Raw genomic sequence first — 18,569 nt, 5'->3', positions numbered from 1 at the left:
GTGGACAGGACATGAGGAATCCTGCTTGGAAGCAAACGGATGAGCAGGAGTGGGCTGTTGTTGGGTCACGGTCAACCTCCCAACTCAACACCCGGACCGGAATGCCACCAACCACGGGGCCCGGCCCACCACGGGATTGGAACACGCTCCGCCTGGGCCTGCTGGGGCAAAGTGGATTTTCTTATTATCATCGCAGCCCCTCCTCTTTCTGTGCATGTAGTGGCTCAACTGCCATGGCCTCATCAGTGCTCCTTATTACTCTAAACTAAAGGAATGGAAATGCAAGGTGATCATGGGCCTAGTCATGTGTTTACTCACGGTAGCCAGTAGGCTCATGGTCGAGGAGAACAAAATTCTTTTTCTCGAATACGCAAAAGGTTTGCGTATCTTTATATTAAGTAGAGCAAAGTTTTTTTACAAAAGCGCTGTAGCGCTGACGGCGGAGGTTTAATAGGTGTTGCCATGAACTTGACCTCCCCATTTTCGACATGCTAATTACTCGCGAACTAGACAACCTAGATTTTGGGCCCCGACATCAATCCAAAGATCTCCGTTGATCTTGATGGTAGAAAGAAGTTGGCTGATGGTGGCCGGGGAGCCCCTGAAGCAGCGTGCATTGCGCTCTTTCCATAACTCCCATGCCACCAGGGCGAACAGCGTGTCGGCTCCTTTACGCTTTTCTCCGTGCCACCTGTGCCTCCAGCGCTCCCACTAATCCAGGAGGCTATCATCTCCGATCTGTGACACGTCGGCACCAAGTATAGTCAAGACGTTCCACCAGATTTGTCTCGAGAGCGAACAGGAGGCGATGATATGGTCAATGGTTTCTGGCTCCTGGTCACAAAGGTAGCAGCGGTCTGCTGCCTCAAGCCCGTGTCAGCGTCTTCTATCCGCCGTCCAGTGGCGTTTCCTGATGGCGAGCCATAGGAATATTTTGACCCGCAGCGGTGCCCAGGTTTCCCAGACCAGGTGGCAGCCGTAGACCGGTGTAGCAGCCATAAAAAGCGCACGGTAGGCTGACTTGGAAGAGTAAGCCCCATCAGCTGTCCAACGCCAAATGAGTTTGTCTTCGCCTTCTCCTAAGGTTATTGTGGACAGGATGTCCCACAATCTTAAGTACTCCATTATGGCTGGAACGGTGACCCCCCCTCCCCCCGTTATTTGGCGTATCCATGACCGGTTCTCCATGGCCGCCGCGACGGTTGTTTCCTTGATGTCCCTTCGGCTGACGAACTCCAACGGGGCCGGTGCTATGTCTTTGACAGCTTTGCCTTGGATCCAGCGATCAGTCCAAAAAGCTATGGTCTGCCCGTTGCCAATCATGGTGAACGTGGAGGCGTCGAAGAAGGCGGACACTTCCTTGGACGCCGCGATGGGCAGCTGTGCCCAGGCTCTAGTGTCGTCGGTCTTCTTGAGCCAAAGCCACCGGGCCTGCAGAGCTATGGACGCGAGCCGCAGGTCGGGGACGCCGAGGCCTCCAAGGTCGGTCGGCCGACAAATCACAGACCAAGCAACCGCGCATTTTCCCCTTACTGATCCTTCCTTTCCTGTCCAAAGGAACCTGTGGCAGATCCCGTTAATCTCTTGGATCGCCCACGGTGGCAGCCCGTCTGCAATGATGGTGTAGATGGGGATCGCTGAGAGAACGGATTTGATCCAAACAAGTCGACCGCTCTTGGTCATGAGTGGGCCATGACAGCTTGGTAGTCTCCTGTTGATTGTATCAACAGCCGCCTGAATCCGTGCTCTGGGGATCTTCTTTGTGCTGAGCGGCAGGCCGAGGTACGTGATGGAAAACTGTGTTGATAGGCACTCAAGAATTTCCTGCAGCTGTGGCAGGTTGTTGTCCGGAACATGGATCGGCGTGATGGAACACTTGGCGAGGTTGGTCCTCAGGCCGGATGCCTCTCCAAAAATTCTAAGGATTTCTTTGATCGCTCTTGCATCGAGGAGAACAAAATTCTGTTAGCCTGTGTTGCTAAACAAAAAAATAAACAAGTTCAATTGACAATCGGCGATCACAAGGCATATATATGGATACCTAACACTAAGCCCACCCATTTAATCATGGTAGGTTCATGATCAAGAAGAAAATTGTGTCTATGTGTTGTTAAACAAGTATGTGTGACAAAATAGTCCATATATATTTATAGATACCTGACACTGAGACCACCTAGTCTAAATACATTCTGATTGCCCTCAGTAGCTAGCATGGGAAATGGGGAACGAGGAGGCCAAGTCCACCCCCCCCCCCCCCCTAAATTGTACTCCCTCCGTCCCAAAAAGAGTGTCGTTTTAGATTTTCGTGCCACAAGTTTGACTCGATTTGTAGAAAATACGTGCAATATTTATATCTCTCAATAAATTTGTTAAAAAACTAGACTTAAAGATCTTTCCAATGATATTAATTATGTATTATAAATATTAATATTTTTTACTATATATTTAATTAAAGTTATTTCTCGGGAAGCAAAAACGACACTTATTTTGGGACGGCGGGAGTATATTTCTCACTAAAAATAAAATGTGTAGTGTATGTATGTACTTATTTTATCAAAGTAAAAGTTGAATAAAAAGAAAGAGCAAATTGACCAAGCAAGTTTCCTTTTCTTCTCTATCTCCAAGTCTCGAAATTGTTGCTCATTACAGGTAATTCAATAAGTTATCCATATGTGCTGCATTATTTGTTACTTATGTTAATATGGAGATCATTTTGTTACTACCTGGCTTATTCCACATGGATGAATATAAAAAGGATGAAACAAAGCTTCATTTGACCGAGACACCCAACACCGTTTAATCACCACGCGTATTCAAATTGTTGATGTTAGTTTATTCTTTTCTATCTCCCTCCATCCTAAAAGAAATGCTACTATAAGATATGTGCCAGTCAAATCTGTTTAAACTTAATTAGTTTTATGATAAAGAGTATTGGTATTTATGTTTTTAAGTAGGTTAACAATAACATAATCAGTTTAATGATGCTTACTTTGTATCATAAATGTTAGTACTCTTTTTATATAACTTTGGTCAAACGTCAAACTATTTGACTCTTCAAAAAGTGAGAATTATATATATATATTTGACATAAGAAGTACTAGTATTTTTAATGTAAAATTTAATGATTAATGTTAGCATTTTTTACTGATTTATTGATAGCCTTGCATCCATTTTATCTAGCATCAATCAACTTTGACACATGCATGCTTGTAACAGCCATCATGGGTGTCGCTTCCCAAGTACCCCTTTCCTAATAAATCTATTTATGGTGCATAATAAGCCTCATTTATTTCTAACTAGTGCAGGGCGCGCGCCATCGCGCGCGTAGGGAGGCACATGAAAAATTTTGAACATAGAGAAAATATATTGAATATGTAGATTGTAGTATGAGTAATAAGGTACACATATATATTCAGAATGTGTATATTACACATTCAAGATGGTATATAGGCACATATATTATATGCGCTGCCAGATGCTTTATATATTTGGTAGTCTATATGTTACATTACATTACATTACATTACATTAGGTAGAACTGCCAAGCTGCTGATGGCTTGATGCTGCTCTGTTAGTATTTTGGTTAATAATGAGCGGCTGCATTTTGCCTTTGTCGGTCCAGGAGCTGATGCAGTCTGCATATGTAAGCAAGATACTGCACATTTCAACTAACTGATATAGTTTCCAGATTACAACTGATGTAGCACAAATGAAGCATAAAGTGCGTTTAACTATATACCGTTTGCACTGCAACATTGTCTTATCTCCCTACTCTTTTTGAGGCAGTAGATCGAAGGCTGGAGCCTCCTGTAACCATGAAAAATAGCACATTACTACAAGCAAATAATCATCAAGTTTCAGGAAGCACAACTTAAGTCAGGAGACTGAATACGAATTTTTTTTTGGGGTGGGGGGATGAGAGAGAGAGATGGCAGGAGCCCTGCCTTTCAACTAATTAAGAAAGAAAAAGGTGCTGAAAACACATATTACAGGTTGAATACAAATTTTAAAGGATCCACTAACAAATCCCCTAATAAGAAAACCATCCGGTGACCAAAATCATCCAGTGCAAAGTTGTCCTGCATGCTGATCTGGAACATGCCGAAGGTTGGATAATCCCTAGTCTGACCCGTACTTCAGATAGCAATGAATTTATATATAATTGGCCAACCAATAAAAAAATTAAGCATTCACAGTGAAGCCAAGCTGTTAAATTTTGTGGTTCCCAGTGCATTATCAGCTTTCTCGAGCTCTATCACATAAACCTCTTTGGAAAGGGGGCTTTGTTTGGTGTGAGATTGAGATCGGGCTGTCCAAGTTGTCCTGGATCTAAACAAACAAATCCCCAAAAGAAGATTGTACGCAGCTTCAATCTTAGCTATCCCAGACTCTTTTCTATCCCATGCTCTCTTGGTAAATGTATGATCTTCCCTGCTTACTACATGCTCCTTGTACACACGAAGACCAATTTGAACATAGCACTAAAAAACTATACTATATGTGACAATGTAAATGATATTTTGCATATTTTGTAAGCAGATTATTTTTTTTTTCTCGAGCACACAGGAATGCTGCATATCATTATCTGCAGAAGTGAAAAAAAGGGGACAAGTACACTGGTTTGGACTGTTATAGACACGCCAGTGCTAAAAGAAAATTGACTTTAAGCAGAACCTCCACTGAAACTCAACATCGAAGGGAAGTACAGTATTCTTAGATGGTGATATTACCATATTCTTGAAACATTAGAGAGAGAGATTTTAGCTAGACACACATATTTAGGCGGACATTGAAAGATGTTGTTTCGTTTGATGTTGCAATGGCTTATGAGATTTCAAGTTTTGTAAAGTAGCATTAGTGTTTTCTTTATAATGAAGTGGAAATGTAAAACAATATCTATTTTTTAAAAAAACACAATTGGTGGAAAAATGGAATAGCTAAGAACTGATTAATCATTGGTTTTGATTATGTAAACAATACTCTATGGAACATGCACAAGGACTTAGTCTGTCCAATGAATTAGAAAACCACACCCAGTGTATACAAATAGATATGAATTTGCATCACCAGAAAAAAGAATGAGTAGAGCAACCTCTCATTCTTTAAAGGAAAACAATATGTAAGACATGAAACATTCGTAATGACTATTGAGGATGGCTTTGAAAATGAGCCAGAATATTGATTGGAAGGTCATCAGTCAATTTTGTATTAGCACTTCTGAGATTTTAAGTAGAAACGGGTAGAAATATTCATGTAATGCATTCTCACAAGCACTCACCTTTCAGGGAAACTTTCCACAAACAGTTGTTTTTTGAAATTAGGATCCTGCAGGGTACAACAAGGAAACAATTCAGTGTTGTTTGCACATGTATGGTCTTTTTATTTCATTGGTCTCAAGTCATGGAAATACATGAACAAGGAGACAGACCATTTTTGAGGAATTTAAATCATTAATCTATGTAGGAGATAACCTTTGTAAATTTTGACTGTATTGGCAGCATTTATCCAGTGGTTAAGGCAAAAGCACATATTACGGTGTGCTTTGTGCACGGACGCAACATTAGAAGATGAAATGATGTCCTTGGAGTCCTGCAAAAATAACATGTGAATAATTAACATACAGGAAATTTAAAACACAACAAATGATACATGAATAGAAAATAATGGAATGTGCATGGAAGCAGGCGCTGTCTATACTGGTTTAACATGTTTGCAGTTTTCATTTTTATAGCCTGAGAACTAAGGAACTGGAGTTGTTCATTGGTCTCAAGTCATGGAAATACATGAACAAGGAGAAAGACCATTTTTTGAAAAATTTATTAATCTATGCAGGAGATAGCCTTTGCAAATTTTGATTGTATTGGCAACATTTATCTAGTGGTTAAGGCAAAAGCACATACTGCAGTGTGCATTTTGCGTGGATGCAACATTAGAAGATTAAATGTTGTCCTTGGAGTCCTGGATAAATAATATGTAACTATTATCATACATTGAATCTAGAACACAACGAATGATACATGAGTACGAAATAATGGAAAGTGCATGGAAGCAGGCGTCTATACTGGTTTAACATCTTTGCAGTTTTCATTTTTATAGGCTGAGAAGAATTAGAGTTGTGGTTGTGATGCAGTTTTTCCATCGCAAAATCCGCTGCACACAATCTCAGCCATCCAACGGAAGATCGAATGGCCAGAGCAATTCAGGGCGACATGGCAGTCGCTTCCATCCGAGAATCCTTTAGTTAGCTATGAATCTTACATTCGATCTCCAATTTGCATTGCTAAATAAGCAGTCGCTGCAGAAGTGCCTCTTTGCAGAAAAATTGGACTCAAAACTGCATAACTCAAACTTAGATAATTGTTCTAACCATTTGATGAGGCATGATGAACTTAAGTATGGATTAACAATTTATTACCTAACAAACAAAGTATTACAGTTCTCATGAATCCAACATATGTAGCACAAAATTTTAGCAAAGCATCTGGCATGCTGAGGGAAAAAAATATCATGAATCCTCATTTTAGTAGTATAGTCTGCTCACTGGTAAGGAAGATAAACAGTGTCCCAATGCATATTACTGGCTACAGAAAGAAATTCATAACTAAAGGAGATATACCTTGTTCTGTGGTTGCCTAAGAGCAGGCTAACAATCAATATACATTAACAAATCACATCTGCAAAAAAAGCAATTAAAAAAAGGGTAAATGAATATACAAAAGTAAAGGACATTTGGAACATGGAGGTGAGAATAATGCTTTGCTAGCTCCACAGACCTGTAGAGAAGGAACAAAGGGATATATATTTTCATTAGATGGGAACCAAAATATGGACATATATTATTGGCTAGGAATTCAGACACACGATGCATAAGAAACATCTTTCAGCGGCAGAAAGACCATAGAAGAATTCTAGTAGGGTAAGAATAATATGAATTGTAGAAAAATTAAATGAGGCTATATGGTCAGTGTGGGGAGTCCATGTGTTTTTTGGTGAGCTGCCGATCCAGCTGGCCTTGGCAGCAGCGGCGGCGCTAATCGGCTACCATGAAACATTTATAAAACAAGGTTCACAGTTAGGGGAACACAGAAGGCACTAATCTACAAAAGAAACAATTCATTACCACCTAGCAAACCTACCACAACCGCATGCTGAGCAGATTAGAAATCCGAAGAAAACAATCTTTGAATCTAGTAGACTAAACACTAAAGATCAAGCACAAATAGGGTAGGAGAAGTGCCCATATCCATCCATACCTGGTGACTGAGCCTGTGCGCACAGAGAGAGAAGCGAGGAGGGGATGACTCGGCGTCGCCGCCGCCGCTGCAAAACCCTAGGTGGAGGGGCCAGCAACCGCCACATCCAGCTGCGGAGCTGAGCCGCCGGCGCAAAGGAAGAGGGCACGCGCAGCTGGGGTCCTCGAGCAGAAGCACCTAGGGTTTCCTGTAGCACAGGAGCACATGAGGAACGACGGAGGAGGAGGACTGAAAGAGGAGGAGGAGGAGGAGGCAGATGAAGAGGCAGAGGAGGAGGAGGGCGCCCGCGGCGAGCCGCTCGCGGCCGGCGTCGGCGCCGTCGCCATCTCGTCGCCCCTGGCGTCTGGCATCGGGAGGAGACGGGGAGTGAAGAGTTTGGTAACGTTTTTTTTTTTTTTTTCTGAGATGAGGGGGGCTGTTTTTTTCCCATCCCATGAACAGTAACACAGGACACGTGGACACGCCGGCCTCCGGCCGAGCCTAGCCGTCTTAATAAGAGTAAATATAATACTAATGTTTAGTCTATATCTTTATACATGGTATAAATTCTTAAAACAAGCTCTCCTAATGAAGCTTTTAAAAATACCTATATTTTTTTCTGCAAATAGTTAGAACTTTATTTTTTGGTCACTATTGGCATATCGTTGCAGTCGATTAGGTAGGTAGGTAGGCTGATAAAACAATTTCCCAAGTTAAAAAGTATTTAGAAAATTTCTAAGTTTTCTTAAAAAATCAGTATATTTTTATTTTAAAAATAAAAGAAAGCACATTCTCCTAGTTATTCTGGACAGAAACAAATGCCAAAAAAGGAGATCTATCTGAACGTAATCCATTTCATTCCCCTGAGAAATTAATTTAATTCTGCAGTTTCCTGAATTCTCATGGTCTCAGCTCGCCGCTTCGCTTCTCCACCTCCCGTCTCGTCTGCAACAGCTCCACCTCGGCCCTCTCCTCCTTGTCACCGCCGACCACGGCCGGCCTCCGCCGCCGCCTGCCCGCCGCTAGCTACTTTCGTCTCTCCCAGTGGAACAAGAACACGGCTGCCGCCCACTCAGAACTCTCTGAGTGAGGCGGGCCTCACTTGCCTTGCTGCTATGCCTTCTCCGCCGCTCGCCGGAGTCCACCGCCACCGGACAGGAATCACCACCTAGTTCCTGCCCCTGATGCCCATGGCGCCCGACCGCCCCTTAGAGGCCTTCATCACTGCCGCCCGTGGCGCAATCGCGCACCTTCACCTTCCTGTCATCCACGTCCCCGGATCCAATTCCAGTCCCACTCCCAACCCCAAGCAGCAGGAGGAACCCGGGGCCGACTGCCTGGTCCACCTCCACGTCGTGGTCACCAACTTCCTCCACAAGCCCCTCAAGTCATTCGCCAGATGCTTCAAGCCCAAGCGACGGGCAGGCAAACACTTCTCGCCGCTCCACTGGGATCACAGCAATGGCGGCACCCCACAGCAGCAGCTGGAGCTCCTGCTCTGCATTGCGTTCGACGCCGTCGCCCACAACCTGCACTTGCTGGAGGATGCCTGTAGGCAGAAAGGTGAAGAATTTGGTATGGCTACGCGACAGCTGGAGCAATTTGTGGTTCTCAGGAAGATAATCGATGGGAAGAGGGCCGATTTCGATGGGTTCCTTTCTAACCTGGGCTTTGCAAAGGTTGGGGCACCGCCGCCGCGAGCAAGGATCATGAGCGGTGCGTCCCCTGTCCCAGCACCAGCACCAGTAAGCGACCAGGAGGATGGTGCTGGAATTGTGGACAGCGACCAGGAGGATGGTGGTGGAATTGGGGACAGCGAGGCGGTGGACAATGCTAGTGGTACACAGCAGCCAGCACAGAAATTGCCTGCCCGGCTGCTTAACATTCCTTTGTCGAATGTGGAGCGTCTGCGGTCTACGCTATCGGCAGTTTCACTGACAGAGCTCATTGAATTAGTCCCGCAGCTGGTGAGCAGATCATCAACATCGGCGGATGCACATCCTGACAAGAAGAAGCTTTTCTCAGTGCAAGACTTCTTCAGATATGCAGAAATTGAAGGTAACATCATTTTTCATTTCCCAACAGAGAGGTGTTCTCATTTCAGTATGTAGGCTCATGGTCTGTAATTGCCAATCATGCATTGATTTTACCATATGGAACCAGTTGGGGGAATCACCAAATTAGATCAGTGACTGTCAGTCCTCTGTAGAAGGCTGAAATGCCAGTTTTTATGTCAAAGTTCTTATATTGTGCACAATTTAATCACTAGACTTATTCAAATATGCAGACTCTAAAATCTGTACTGATGTTATCCATTATTGTACCACTGTATCTAGAAAATTTGGGTGAGCTACTATCAAAGATATGCCTATCGGACATTTTAACTGATCTATGCAACAACAGCGCAGTACCGTCCTGTTATTTTTCCTGTTAGTACATTTTTAGTCAAGCTACGGTGTATATCCATCATAGGATTTTCAACTATGGCTCTAATCGGTGCCTCAGCAATTCAGCATTCTGCATAACATAGTGATACTTATGAAAAGGTTGCTCTTTTTATGTATTAGCTGGATCATAAGGTGATATTTGTAACTGATGTTCTGCTGCTGCAGGAAAGCGATTCTTTGAAGAGTTAGACAGAGATGGTGATGGCCAAGTCACTCTAGAAGATCTCGAAATTGCAATGAGGAAGAGGCGGTTACCAAGGAGGTATGCTCGAGAATTGTTCCGCCATACAAGAAGCAACTTCTTTTCGAAATCAATTGGGTGGAAGCAATTTTTATCCTTGATGGAACAGAAGGAGGCAACCATTCTCCGAGCATATACCACGTTGTGTTTGAGCAAGTCTGGAACACTTCACAAGAATCAAATTTTGACTTCCTTGAAAGGTGCTGGACTTCCGGCCAATGAAGATAATGCCACTGCCATGCTACGGTATCTAAATTCTGATTCAGAAGGATCAATCTCATATGGCCATTTCCGGAACTTCATGCTTCTACTTCCTTCAGAACGCCTTGAGGATGATCCTCGGTATGTCTGATGTATCCTGTTCGAAGAAACTTGTGCTTGAATTGGCTTTAGTGAATTGTGACTCTGCAATTATCACCAATTCTGACTATCTTTTAACATTATATGGTGCTCTCTTTTCCATCTTACTTTTTGTTCACATGCAAATGCATTCAGGAACATCTGGTTTGAAGCTGCTACTGTTGTTGCTGTTGCCCCACCTATAGAAATATCCACAGGAAGTGTTTTGAAGTCTGCTTTAGCTGGAGGTCTTGCAAGTGCGCTCTCTACCTCTCTGCTGCATCCTATTGATTCAATGAAGGTACAGTACCATGCTTGTTTATACCAATTTAGTTCAAACAAGTGATTCAATAAAGCACATTTTAATTAGGAGCTCTCTGTGTATAGATCTTCCTTTATTATGATGACTGATTGCTCATCACGAATCAATATGTATGTGGTATGCCAATGCATTATCTGTAACCTCATGGATTAGTATAAGATAACAGAAGTTCAGTCTACCGACCAAAATACCCAAATTCAATTCTTTATCTTTTTTTATGTATCAGACACGTGTCCAAGCATCTACACTCTCATTTCCAGAGCTCATTTCAAAGCTTCCACAAATTGGGCTTCAGGGATTGTATCGGGGTTCTATCCCAGCAATTCTCGGCCAATTTTCAAGGTCTGTGCTATTTAATTGGTTTATATGCAAAATTGTTTGTAGGCTACAAAACTCAAATCCTGTCATTTTCAGCCATGGTTTGAGGACAGGAATCTTTGAAGCAACCAAGCTTGTGTTAATTAATGTCGCTCCGACACTTCCAGAGATTCAGGTATGATTTACTGCTCCAGTACTTGTGCAAACTCTATATTCTTTACAATAAAGGGACCTGGAGCACCTTATAGATCTCATGATGGAACAGAACTTAGTATTTGTAACAGAAACTTTCTGGTCTCTGCAATAATTATTGTGCTTTGTGGAATTGCTTGATGATAGGCTTTTTATTCCATAGGTGCAATCAATGGCTTCCTTCTGCAGCACAGTCCTAGGGACTGCAGTCCGTATACCTTGCGAGGTTCTTAAGCAGCGTTTGCAAGCTGGAATCTTCAACAATGTAGGGGAGGCAATTGTTGGCACCATGCGACAAGATGGCCCAAAGGGTTTTTTTCGTGGCACTGGGGCCACACTCTGTCGCGAGGTTCCGTTCTATGTTGCTGGAATGTGCCTCTATGCAGAAGCTAAGAAGGTATCCCTAGTTTATATGTTTTCACCAGACCTAAGTGGCATTCTCAAATCCCTATGCACAGTTTGCCCCCCCCCCCCCCCCCCAACACACAAAAAAAAGTCACTCTAGAAAGGCAGCGTAATGGAAGTTTGTTACTTGCATATGTAATTACCTGTGTCTTGATTTCTTTGTTACACATGAAAGTTGGTACCAAATGGAGCTGCGTTAGGGGTAGAAATTTTCACTTATTTAGTCAGTTACCACTTACTAGTGCCACTAGTGGTTTTGATTGTCATAATTTGTAAATTGTAGCTGTATCTGTCATGTTATTTCCACTATGCCTTGCTTATATTGACATATTTAATGATGTCCGCCTTGGTTTTGCAGGCAGCACAGCATGTTTTGAAGAGAGACTTGGAAGCATGGGAAACAGTGGCAGTTGGAGCATTGTCTGGAGGACTTGCGGCAATAGTGACCACTCCATTTGACGTGATGAAAACGCGGATGATGACTGCCCCTCCAGGCACACCAGTGTCTATGCAGATGATAGTCTTCTCCATCCTTCGAAATGAGGGTCCACTTGGGCTTTTCAAGGGTGCGATCCCCCGCTTCTTCTGGATTGCCCCTCTTGGTGCAATGAACTTTGCAGGCTACGAGCTTGCCAAGAAGGCGATGATCGAAGATGAGAGCAAGTCCAGAGAATCAATAGAGGAGAAAAAAACCATGGTGGGTTCCAGAGGATAACCTACCTTTGACCTGGTTTAACATGTATGGTTCAAAGAAACTGAAACCCGACGACAGGAAATTTATAGCAGAGAAGCAACAGAAAATCTGCCACCGTCCTTGTGAACCCAATTTTTAGGTTGTCATACATGTATGGTGCAAAGAAACTGAAACCACACAACTGGAAATTTTCCATCCATATTGCAGAGAAGCAACAGAACATCTGGCACCTTCAATCCAATTTTTAGGTTGTCATATTTTTCCCCTCTGGAAATTTTCCGAATTTCCATGCCTGTAGGCCTCGAGATGGCTGTATAGTACAGTAGACGAGAAAAGGTCTAGAGGATAGAGGCACTGCTGGAGCTGCTGTTCTTTTGCTGGACAGGACAGCTCGCTTCTTGTTTGTTGTTTAGCGATGATCCATAGCCTTCCTTGTTAAACGTGATGTAAATTTGCAGCTGTGCTTACCCTGGTTACCAATTGGCTTTGACCTGATTGTTTTTGGTGGTTGAAACTCTTCATGGTGATGACGGGGATGCTGAACCGAGTCCCAGAGAGACACGTGGTTCGAGGTGAAGAACCAGATCCTGAACGCCCTCTACCAGCAAGCCCTCTCCACTTGAACTGCGCTTCGCCCAGTACGCGCTTTGCAGCCTCAACCTTGGCTACCGACGGCCACAGCTTCCGGCGATCGATCGGTTGCCATCTGCTGCCGCCATAGGTTAGGATGTACAACAACCTCTCTCCCTCTTGGCAAAGACTACAACATAAGCAAGCTGGCCAGGGTCGGGCAACATGCCTGCATGCAGTGGCTCTGCAAGTCCGCATCGCCGATGCCTACTACAATTTCAATAGGCTGTTTACATCTACATACACAAACACCAGATATTCAGTGGAGCTAAGCTAGGGCCACAAATACCTTTCTGATGATGTTGCGCCTGCATCTTAATTATTAGTAGGTTCCATTATACTTAACCTTCTATATAGGAGTACATTAGTCCTAGGCATACATAGGGATACTAAAACTCTTGCAAGGCAGGCTAGTACGTAGTAGCTGCAATAACATAAAGGAAAAGGAATTGTGACAGCCTTCTATCTAGTAGTAAAGACCATCATCGTCTTCCTCGTAGTCATCATCGTCTTCCTCGTAGTCATCATCGTCTTCCTCTCTGATGATGTTGCGTTCATCCCACAGCGGGCAGGAGCAGCTTGCTTTCTTATTCTTCCACTCTTTCCCACATGTGTAGCAGAACTCATAGCCGCACCTGCAATGCAAGAAGCAGCAACAGACGTAACAACGGAGGTTTTTTAGCACTGGCACATACAATAAGCGCGTTTTTTTTTAAAAAAAAAAAAACAGTACTTGCGCTGTGCAATATATGGAATAAAGAGAACAGGCCTTACACGCAGATCATGTGGTAGCAGCCCTCTGCAAGTTCGATCATGTGTTTGCATTTCACACATTGGCGCCACAGCCTCTGCCTTGCCAGGTTCTGTAATTTTGCATCTTCTGGGCGAGCGTGGGGGTACCTCATCTTGTACTCATAGCAACTCATGCTATCATGCCATGGGACTTTACAGCTCAAGCAAAAGGAGCCTCTGCATTTCACACACTTCCTCAATGTGGCAGCATCAGCAGCTGTGTACCTTGAGGAGGACTCTTGCATCGGATGGATCACTTCCCCCAAGGACATCAAGGCTGAACACTTGGGATATGGACAGTAAATCTTTTGGCCTGGAGGGATCTGTCCTTCCCTCGTGCGTTGCACCATGATCTCTAACAGCCGTGGCGAAAGAAATACCCTTGAACCCTCCACACTTAGCTTTGTGGTGCATCCCTCTTGTGGGCAAGCTGGGAGAGTTCCATTGAGCAGCTTAACTTTCACATGCTCCTTCATGCACGAGAAGCAGAAGTGGTGTGCACAACCTTCAACCACATGGATTTTGGTAATGTCAGTGTCTTCCAAGCAGATGGCGCAGCTTTCTCTTTTCTCCTTGCTAGCATTGGCAGCAAGAGCTTTGGCGATCTGAACAGTTAGTGAATCTGTTGCTAATTTTACGACATAGCTGACTTGGCTTGGCTCAACAAGTGAGACTTCACATTGATCAAACTTCTTTCGGACTGACAGAACCTGATTCATCATATCTGCCAGCTTCTTCCCAGATGGGCGCCAAATGCCAAGCATCTGCAAATGCACAGAGTATATATTAGGAAAATATGATCAAAAGAGTGAATTATTATGGTTTGTCAAGCACATACAGGGTACGCAGATGTCATCATAAGACCAGAACAAAAAAAATCTTAAGAAGTTTTCTACTTAGCAATGCACACAACAGATAAACTGGCACTGAACTAGATCCATATCATCCTCCAGATTTACACTTCTTGCTGAACAAATGACTCAAAACATTATGCAGTTGTATTACAACAAATGCTGCAGTTTAGTGTTTGTGAGTAATGGATAATTGACTGACATCTTAGTGAAACTACCCAATGACTGGAGTGAAACCACAAAGTTAGTGATGTTTGGCATCTCAAACTCTAACACTTATTTATGTTTCTTATGAATGAATAGGGAAAGTAGCAAAAAAAAAATACTGTTTTTTCAGTTCAAACTGGTAGCTGAAAGAAGGAACTATCAAGTACAGAAACTCTTGAGAACTGGCTATCAATGAAAAAAGTCTGATCCATCATATTCATATATCATTTCCCTCCTGCCATGCAATAAGTAAGACAACCAATGCATGTTCAGACAAGTTGGGATCATGGCGCCACAAAATACTCATTTCAAGAATATGTTAAGGTCTAATGTCCAACCAAATCCTGTCCAGTAGACACTGCAGTGCTGCTAGCTTCTCCACTCACATAAGTATCCAGTAAGATTTAGAGCTGAACAGACATTGAAATACCCTAAGGACATGGAAACAGCAGCACCAAATATACTAAAACAGTAAAACTAAGTTTCTCTTAGGCAACTCAATCAACTAGTATCAATATCTCTTGGCGGCCTATGCCTAAGATCTAAGCAACAAAGATTGGCACCGAACCAGACACATATCGCCATTCAAGTTTACAAGTTCTTGCTGAACAAATGACTTGAAACATCTAACACCATGCAGTTGTGTTACAAAAAACACTCCATTTTAGTGTTACATACAGTGGAGTGTTTGTGAGTACTTTTTTTGAACGAAAATGGGCAGGAGCTCTGCCTTTGAAATAAAGAGAGAGAAAAGAGTTCAAAAAACACATTACAGATTGATCCCAAATCCCAAAGGATCCAGTAACACATCCCCCAAGAAAACCATCTGGGGACCAAAACCTGAGTCCAAACACAGGGATGAGGAAAGGGAAACACGGGGAAGAGTGTGTGAGTACTGAACAATTTTAGACTGCCATCTTAGTTAACTGCCCATTGACTGAAAACATGATGTATTGGTCAAGATATGAATAAAGAAATGCACTCAAACCACAAAAGGTTAAGGAAGTTTGACATATCAAATTCTAACACGTTCTTATGTTTTTGTTTTTCTAAACGAACCGAGCAGGAGAGACTTTCTTATGTCTATGATGAATAGGAGGGTAGCAAAGACAGTACACTGTTTTCAGTTCGAACTGGTAACTGAAAGAAGGAATCATCAATAATACAGAGACTATTGAGAACTGACTGTCAATGGAAAAGTCTGATGGGTTATATCCTCTTTCCGCTACGGTGCAATAAGGCCGACAGCCAGTGCAAGTTTAGATAAATAGTTACAAGCATTTATAATCTAAAATCTAAAGTAAAGAACCAAATCATATCCAGCAGACAGTACAGTTGTGCTAGCTTCTCCACTCAGATTCAGAACTGAACAGGGGAAACATCCTAAGCACATGGGAACAGCAGCAACAGATCTACTAAAAATAGTTTTTTTAGTATTGATTCAACTAGACTGACCATATCTCTCAATCAACTAGAATAAAATAGGTGAAGTGGGAGGGGTAAAGAGTCGTCATGGCATACATGGTTGTAGAGTGGGCGGTAACCAGTGACGACGGTGACACTGCGGATGCCCAATCCCAGGGCGGCGTCGAGGCCCTCCATCAGCGCCATCACCTCCACAATCATGCGGCCGCCCACAAAGCGCTCCACCGGCTTCTGTATCCTGAGCACCACCCCACCCTGCGTCCTGGAGACAGCCACCGCGAGCACGGCGACGCTGGGATCCCGGTTCCGCGGGCCCACGACGTCCCTGCTCGGCATACCCTTGGAGAAGACGCGGAACAGCGGGCGGGGCGAGGAGTCGACGGGGCGCTCGAAGTAGTCGCCGTCGTGGGCCCATTGATCCTCGGGGATGGCGGCGAGGTCGCGGGCGAAGAGGGCGTCGTGCGCGGCGATGCGGGCGGAGGCGGCGACCCGGGCTTGGGCGGCGCGGCAGGCCTCGGCGTCGCGGCGGTCCTGCTCGGCGCGCGTGAGGTCGGCGGCCTGGACCGCGAAGGCGTAGGCGGCGTCGGAGGAGGGCTCGGGGACGGGGAGGACGGGGGCGGCCTGCGACGAAGATGATGGGGCGGCGGCATTGTGCGAGCGGAGCGAGGCTTGGATGGCCTCGGCGACCTGGAGTTGGAATGCGAGGTCGAGATCGGAGGCGGAGATGGCGGCGGAGGATGCGAGGGCGACCTGCTCGTGGAGTGCGGCCAGGTCGTCGCCGCCGGCCATCATCGGACTCGCACGAACCAGTCCACACAGGCCTGGGATCGAACTCTCTCTCTCTCTCTCTCTCTCTCTAATCAGGGGAGTCGGGCTGAACGTTCCTCTTTCTTTCTTTCCACTTCAACACACACATTACCCTTAAAGAAACGCGCCTCCCCGCAAATATAATGCATTCTAGAAGAACAAAAACCAATTTTGCATTAATAACATTCCATTTATCAACCAATGGCGATAGTGTTTGATTAGGTAATAAAAATGAGGATTATGTGTCTTTTGTTCTCTCTTAATTTATCCAAAAGTTCTTAGGATGTATTATGTTACAAGACACAGGGAGTACAACGGTTAAGAAGAGCTCTCCGCTAAATACTAATAGGCACACTATCCTCTCTATCGAATGGGTGAATTATTTCAAATTCTTGAATCATTTTGTGATGTTGCGAGTAAGGCACATGTATATACACCTATCTTGATCTAAGAGTTTCTGCCAACCCACTTTTAAAAATTTCAAAACAGCCTCTCGTACATATTAGACTACTTATGGCTCATGTTCGTATTAGGTTTTGTTATAGCACGCAAGCACGTTTGCTAACAATAAATAATTTTCATGTAATGTTTACCAAAGTAGAAAGAAATTTTTTCTGTCAGAAGGCTCAACTAGAAATCTATATCTTACCTAACATTAGGGCCCCTTTGGATTGTTGGAGAGGAAAAGTATAGGAAAATGAAAAACTCAGGAATTGAGATGACATACTTCTCTAATCCTATAGTGTGGGGGTATAAACCCCTATACCCTTACGGCTAGACTTCGGCCAGGAGGCTTGGCCCATTACGAGACGAGTACAAGGCTTGATCCGACAACCTGGAGTTTCGCGCAAGGAAACGAGATGTGGAGATCAAGCAGGATTCTAGTCGGTTAGAATAGGAATTGATATCGAATTATCCATGGCAATTGTAACCGACTAGGATTAGTTTCCAGATCTGTAACCCTGCCCTCCAGACTATATAAGGAGGGGCAAGGGACCCCCCTAGGACAGGAGATTCTCTCAACACAAATCAATACAACCAGACGCAGGACGTAGGTATTACGCCAACTCGGCGGCCGAACCTGGATAAAAAGCTTGTCCGTGTCTTGCGTCACCATCGAGTTCGTAGTTTGCGCACCGTCTACCGATAAACTACTACCGAGGGTATACCCCAAGGTAGACTGCCGACCAGCTTTCGTCGACAGTGGCGCGCCAGGTAGGGGGTGTGCGTACAGCTCTCCCGACGAACAAGATGGCCATCATCCCCGACTTCGCGGCCATGGCGGGCGACTTCACGTTCACCGTCAGCTTCAACAACTTCACCGCCATGACCACGAAGCAGGTGTTGATCCGATCTGCGCCAACCACTTCTTCATCGACGTCGGCGGCGGCTTCAGCCACGCTGGCTACGGTTTCGACCACACCAGCAGCGTCTCCGACCACGCCGACAACGCGTCGCCGCTTCTCTGCTACAAAGGGAGGCAGATCGACGACACCGACCTGCTCAGCCTATCAACCAAGTTGTTTGGCCTACTTGCTCTGACCACGAGTCGCAATAATAATCGCCGCGAAGAACGGCGCTACGACAACCGCGACCACCGTCACGATAACAAGTCCAAAAGCTCGAGGGCCAAACAATTTTGTCGTCACCGACCAGACTTTCATCCA

At 44.4% G+C, this 18,569-nt stretch overlaps 2 protein-coding genes across 2 annotated transcripts; one reads left to right on the top strand and one right to left on the bottom strand.

The window, feature by feature from the left end:
* LOC8079953 (mitochondrial substrate carrier family protein C) lies at positions 8,112 to 12,685 on the top strand. Its single transcript, XM_002450041.2, has 7 exons — positions 8,112 to 9,290; positions 9,845 to 10,262; positions 10,416 to 10,560; positions 10,808 to 10,923; positions 10,996 to 11,074; positions 11,255 to 11,488; positions 11,855 to 12,685. Exons 1-7 carry the CDS (start codon positions 8,417 to 8,419, stop codon positions 12,209 to 12,211), a joined length of 2,223 nt encoding a protein of 740 aa, XP_002450086.2. The 5' UTR covers positions 8,112 to 8,416; the 3' UTR covers positions 12,212 to 12,685.
* Positions 13,095 to 17,064, bottom strand: LOC8067567. Its single transcript, XM_002448808.2, has 3 exons — positions 16,192 to 17,064; positions 13,595 to 14,376; positions 13,095 to 13,455 (listed from the first exon to the last, which is right to left on the bottom strand). The coding sequence occupies exons 1-3, from the start codon at positions 16,885 to 16,887 to the stop codon at positions 13,287 to 13,289; spliced, it is 1,647 nt and encodes a 548-aa protein (XP_002448853.1). The 5' UTR covers positions 16,888 to 17,064; the 3' UTR covers positions 13,095 to 13,286.

This window comes from Sorghum bicolor, chromosome 5, assembly GCF_000003195.3.
Source record: "Sorghum bicolor cultivar BTx623 chromosome 5, Sorghum_bicolor_NCBIv3, whole genome shotgun sequence".
NCBI classification, from domain to species: domain Eukaryota; kingdom Viridiplantae; phylum Streptophyta; class Magnoliopsida; order Poales; family Poaceae; genus Sorghum; species Sorghum bicolor.
Note: the sequence above shows the minus strand (reverse complement) of the source record. Positions and strands in the feature narration are given on the sequence as shown.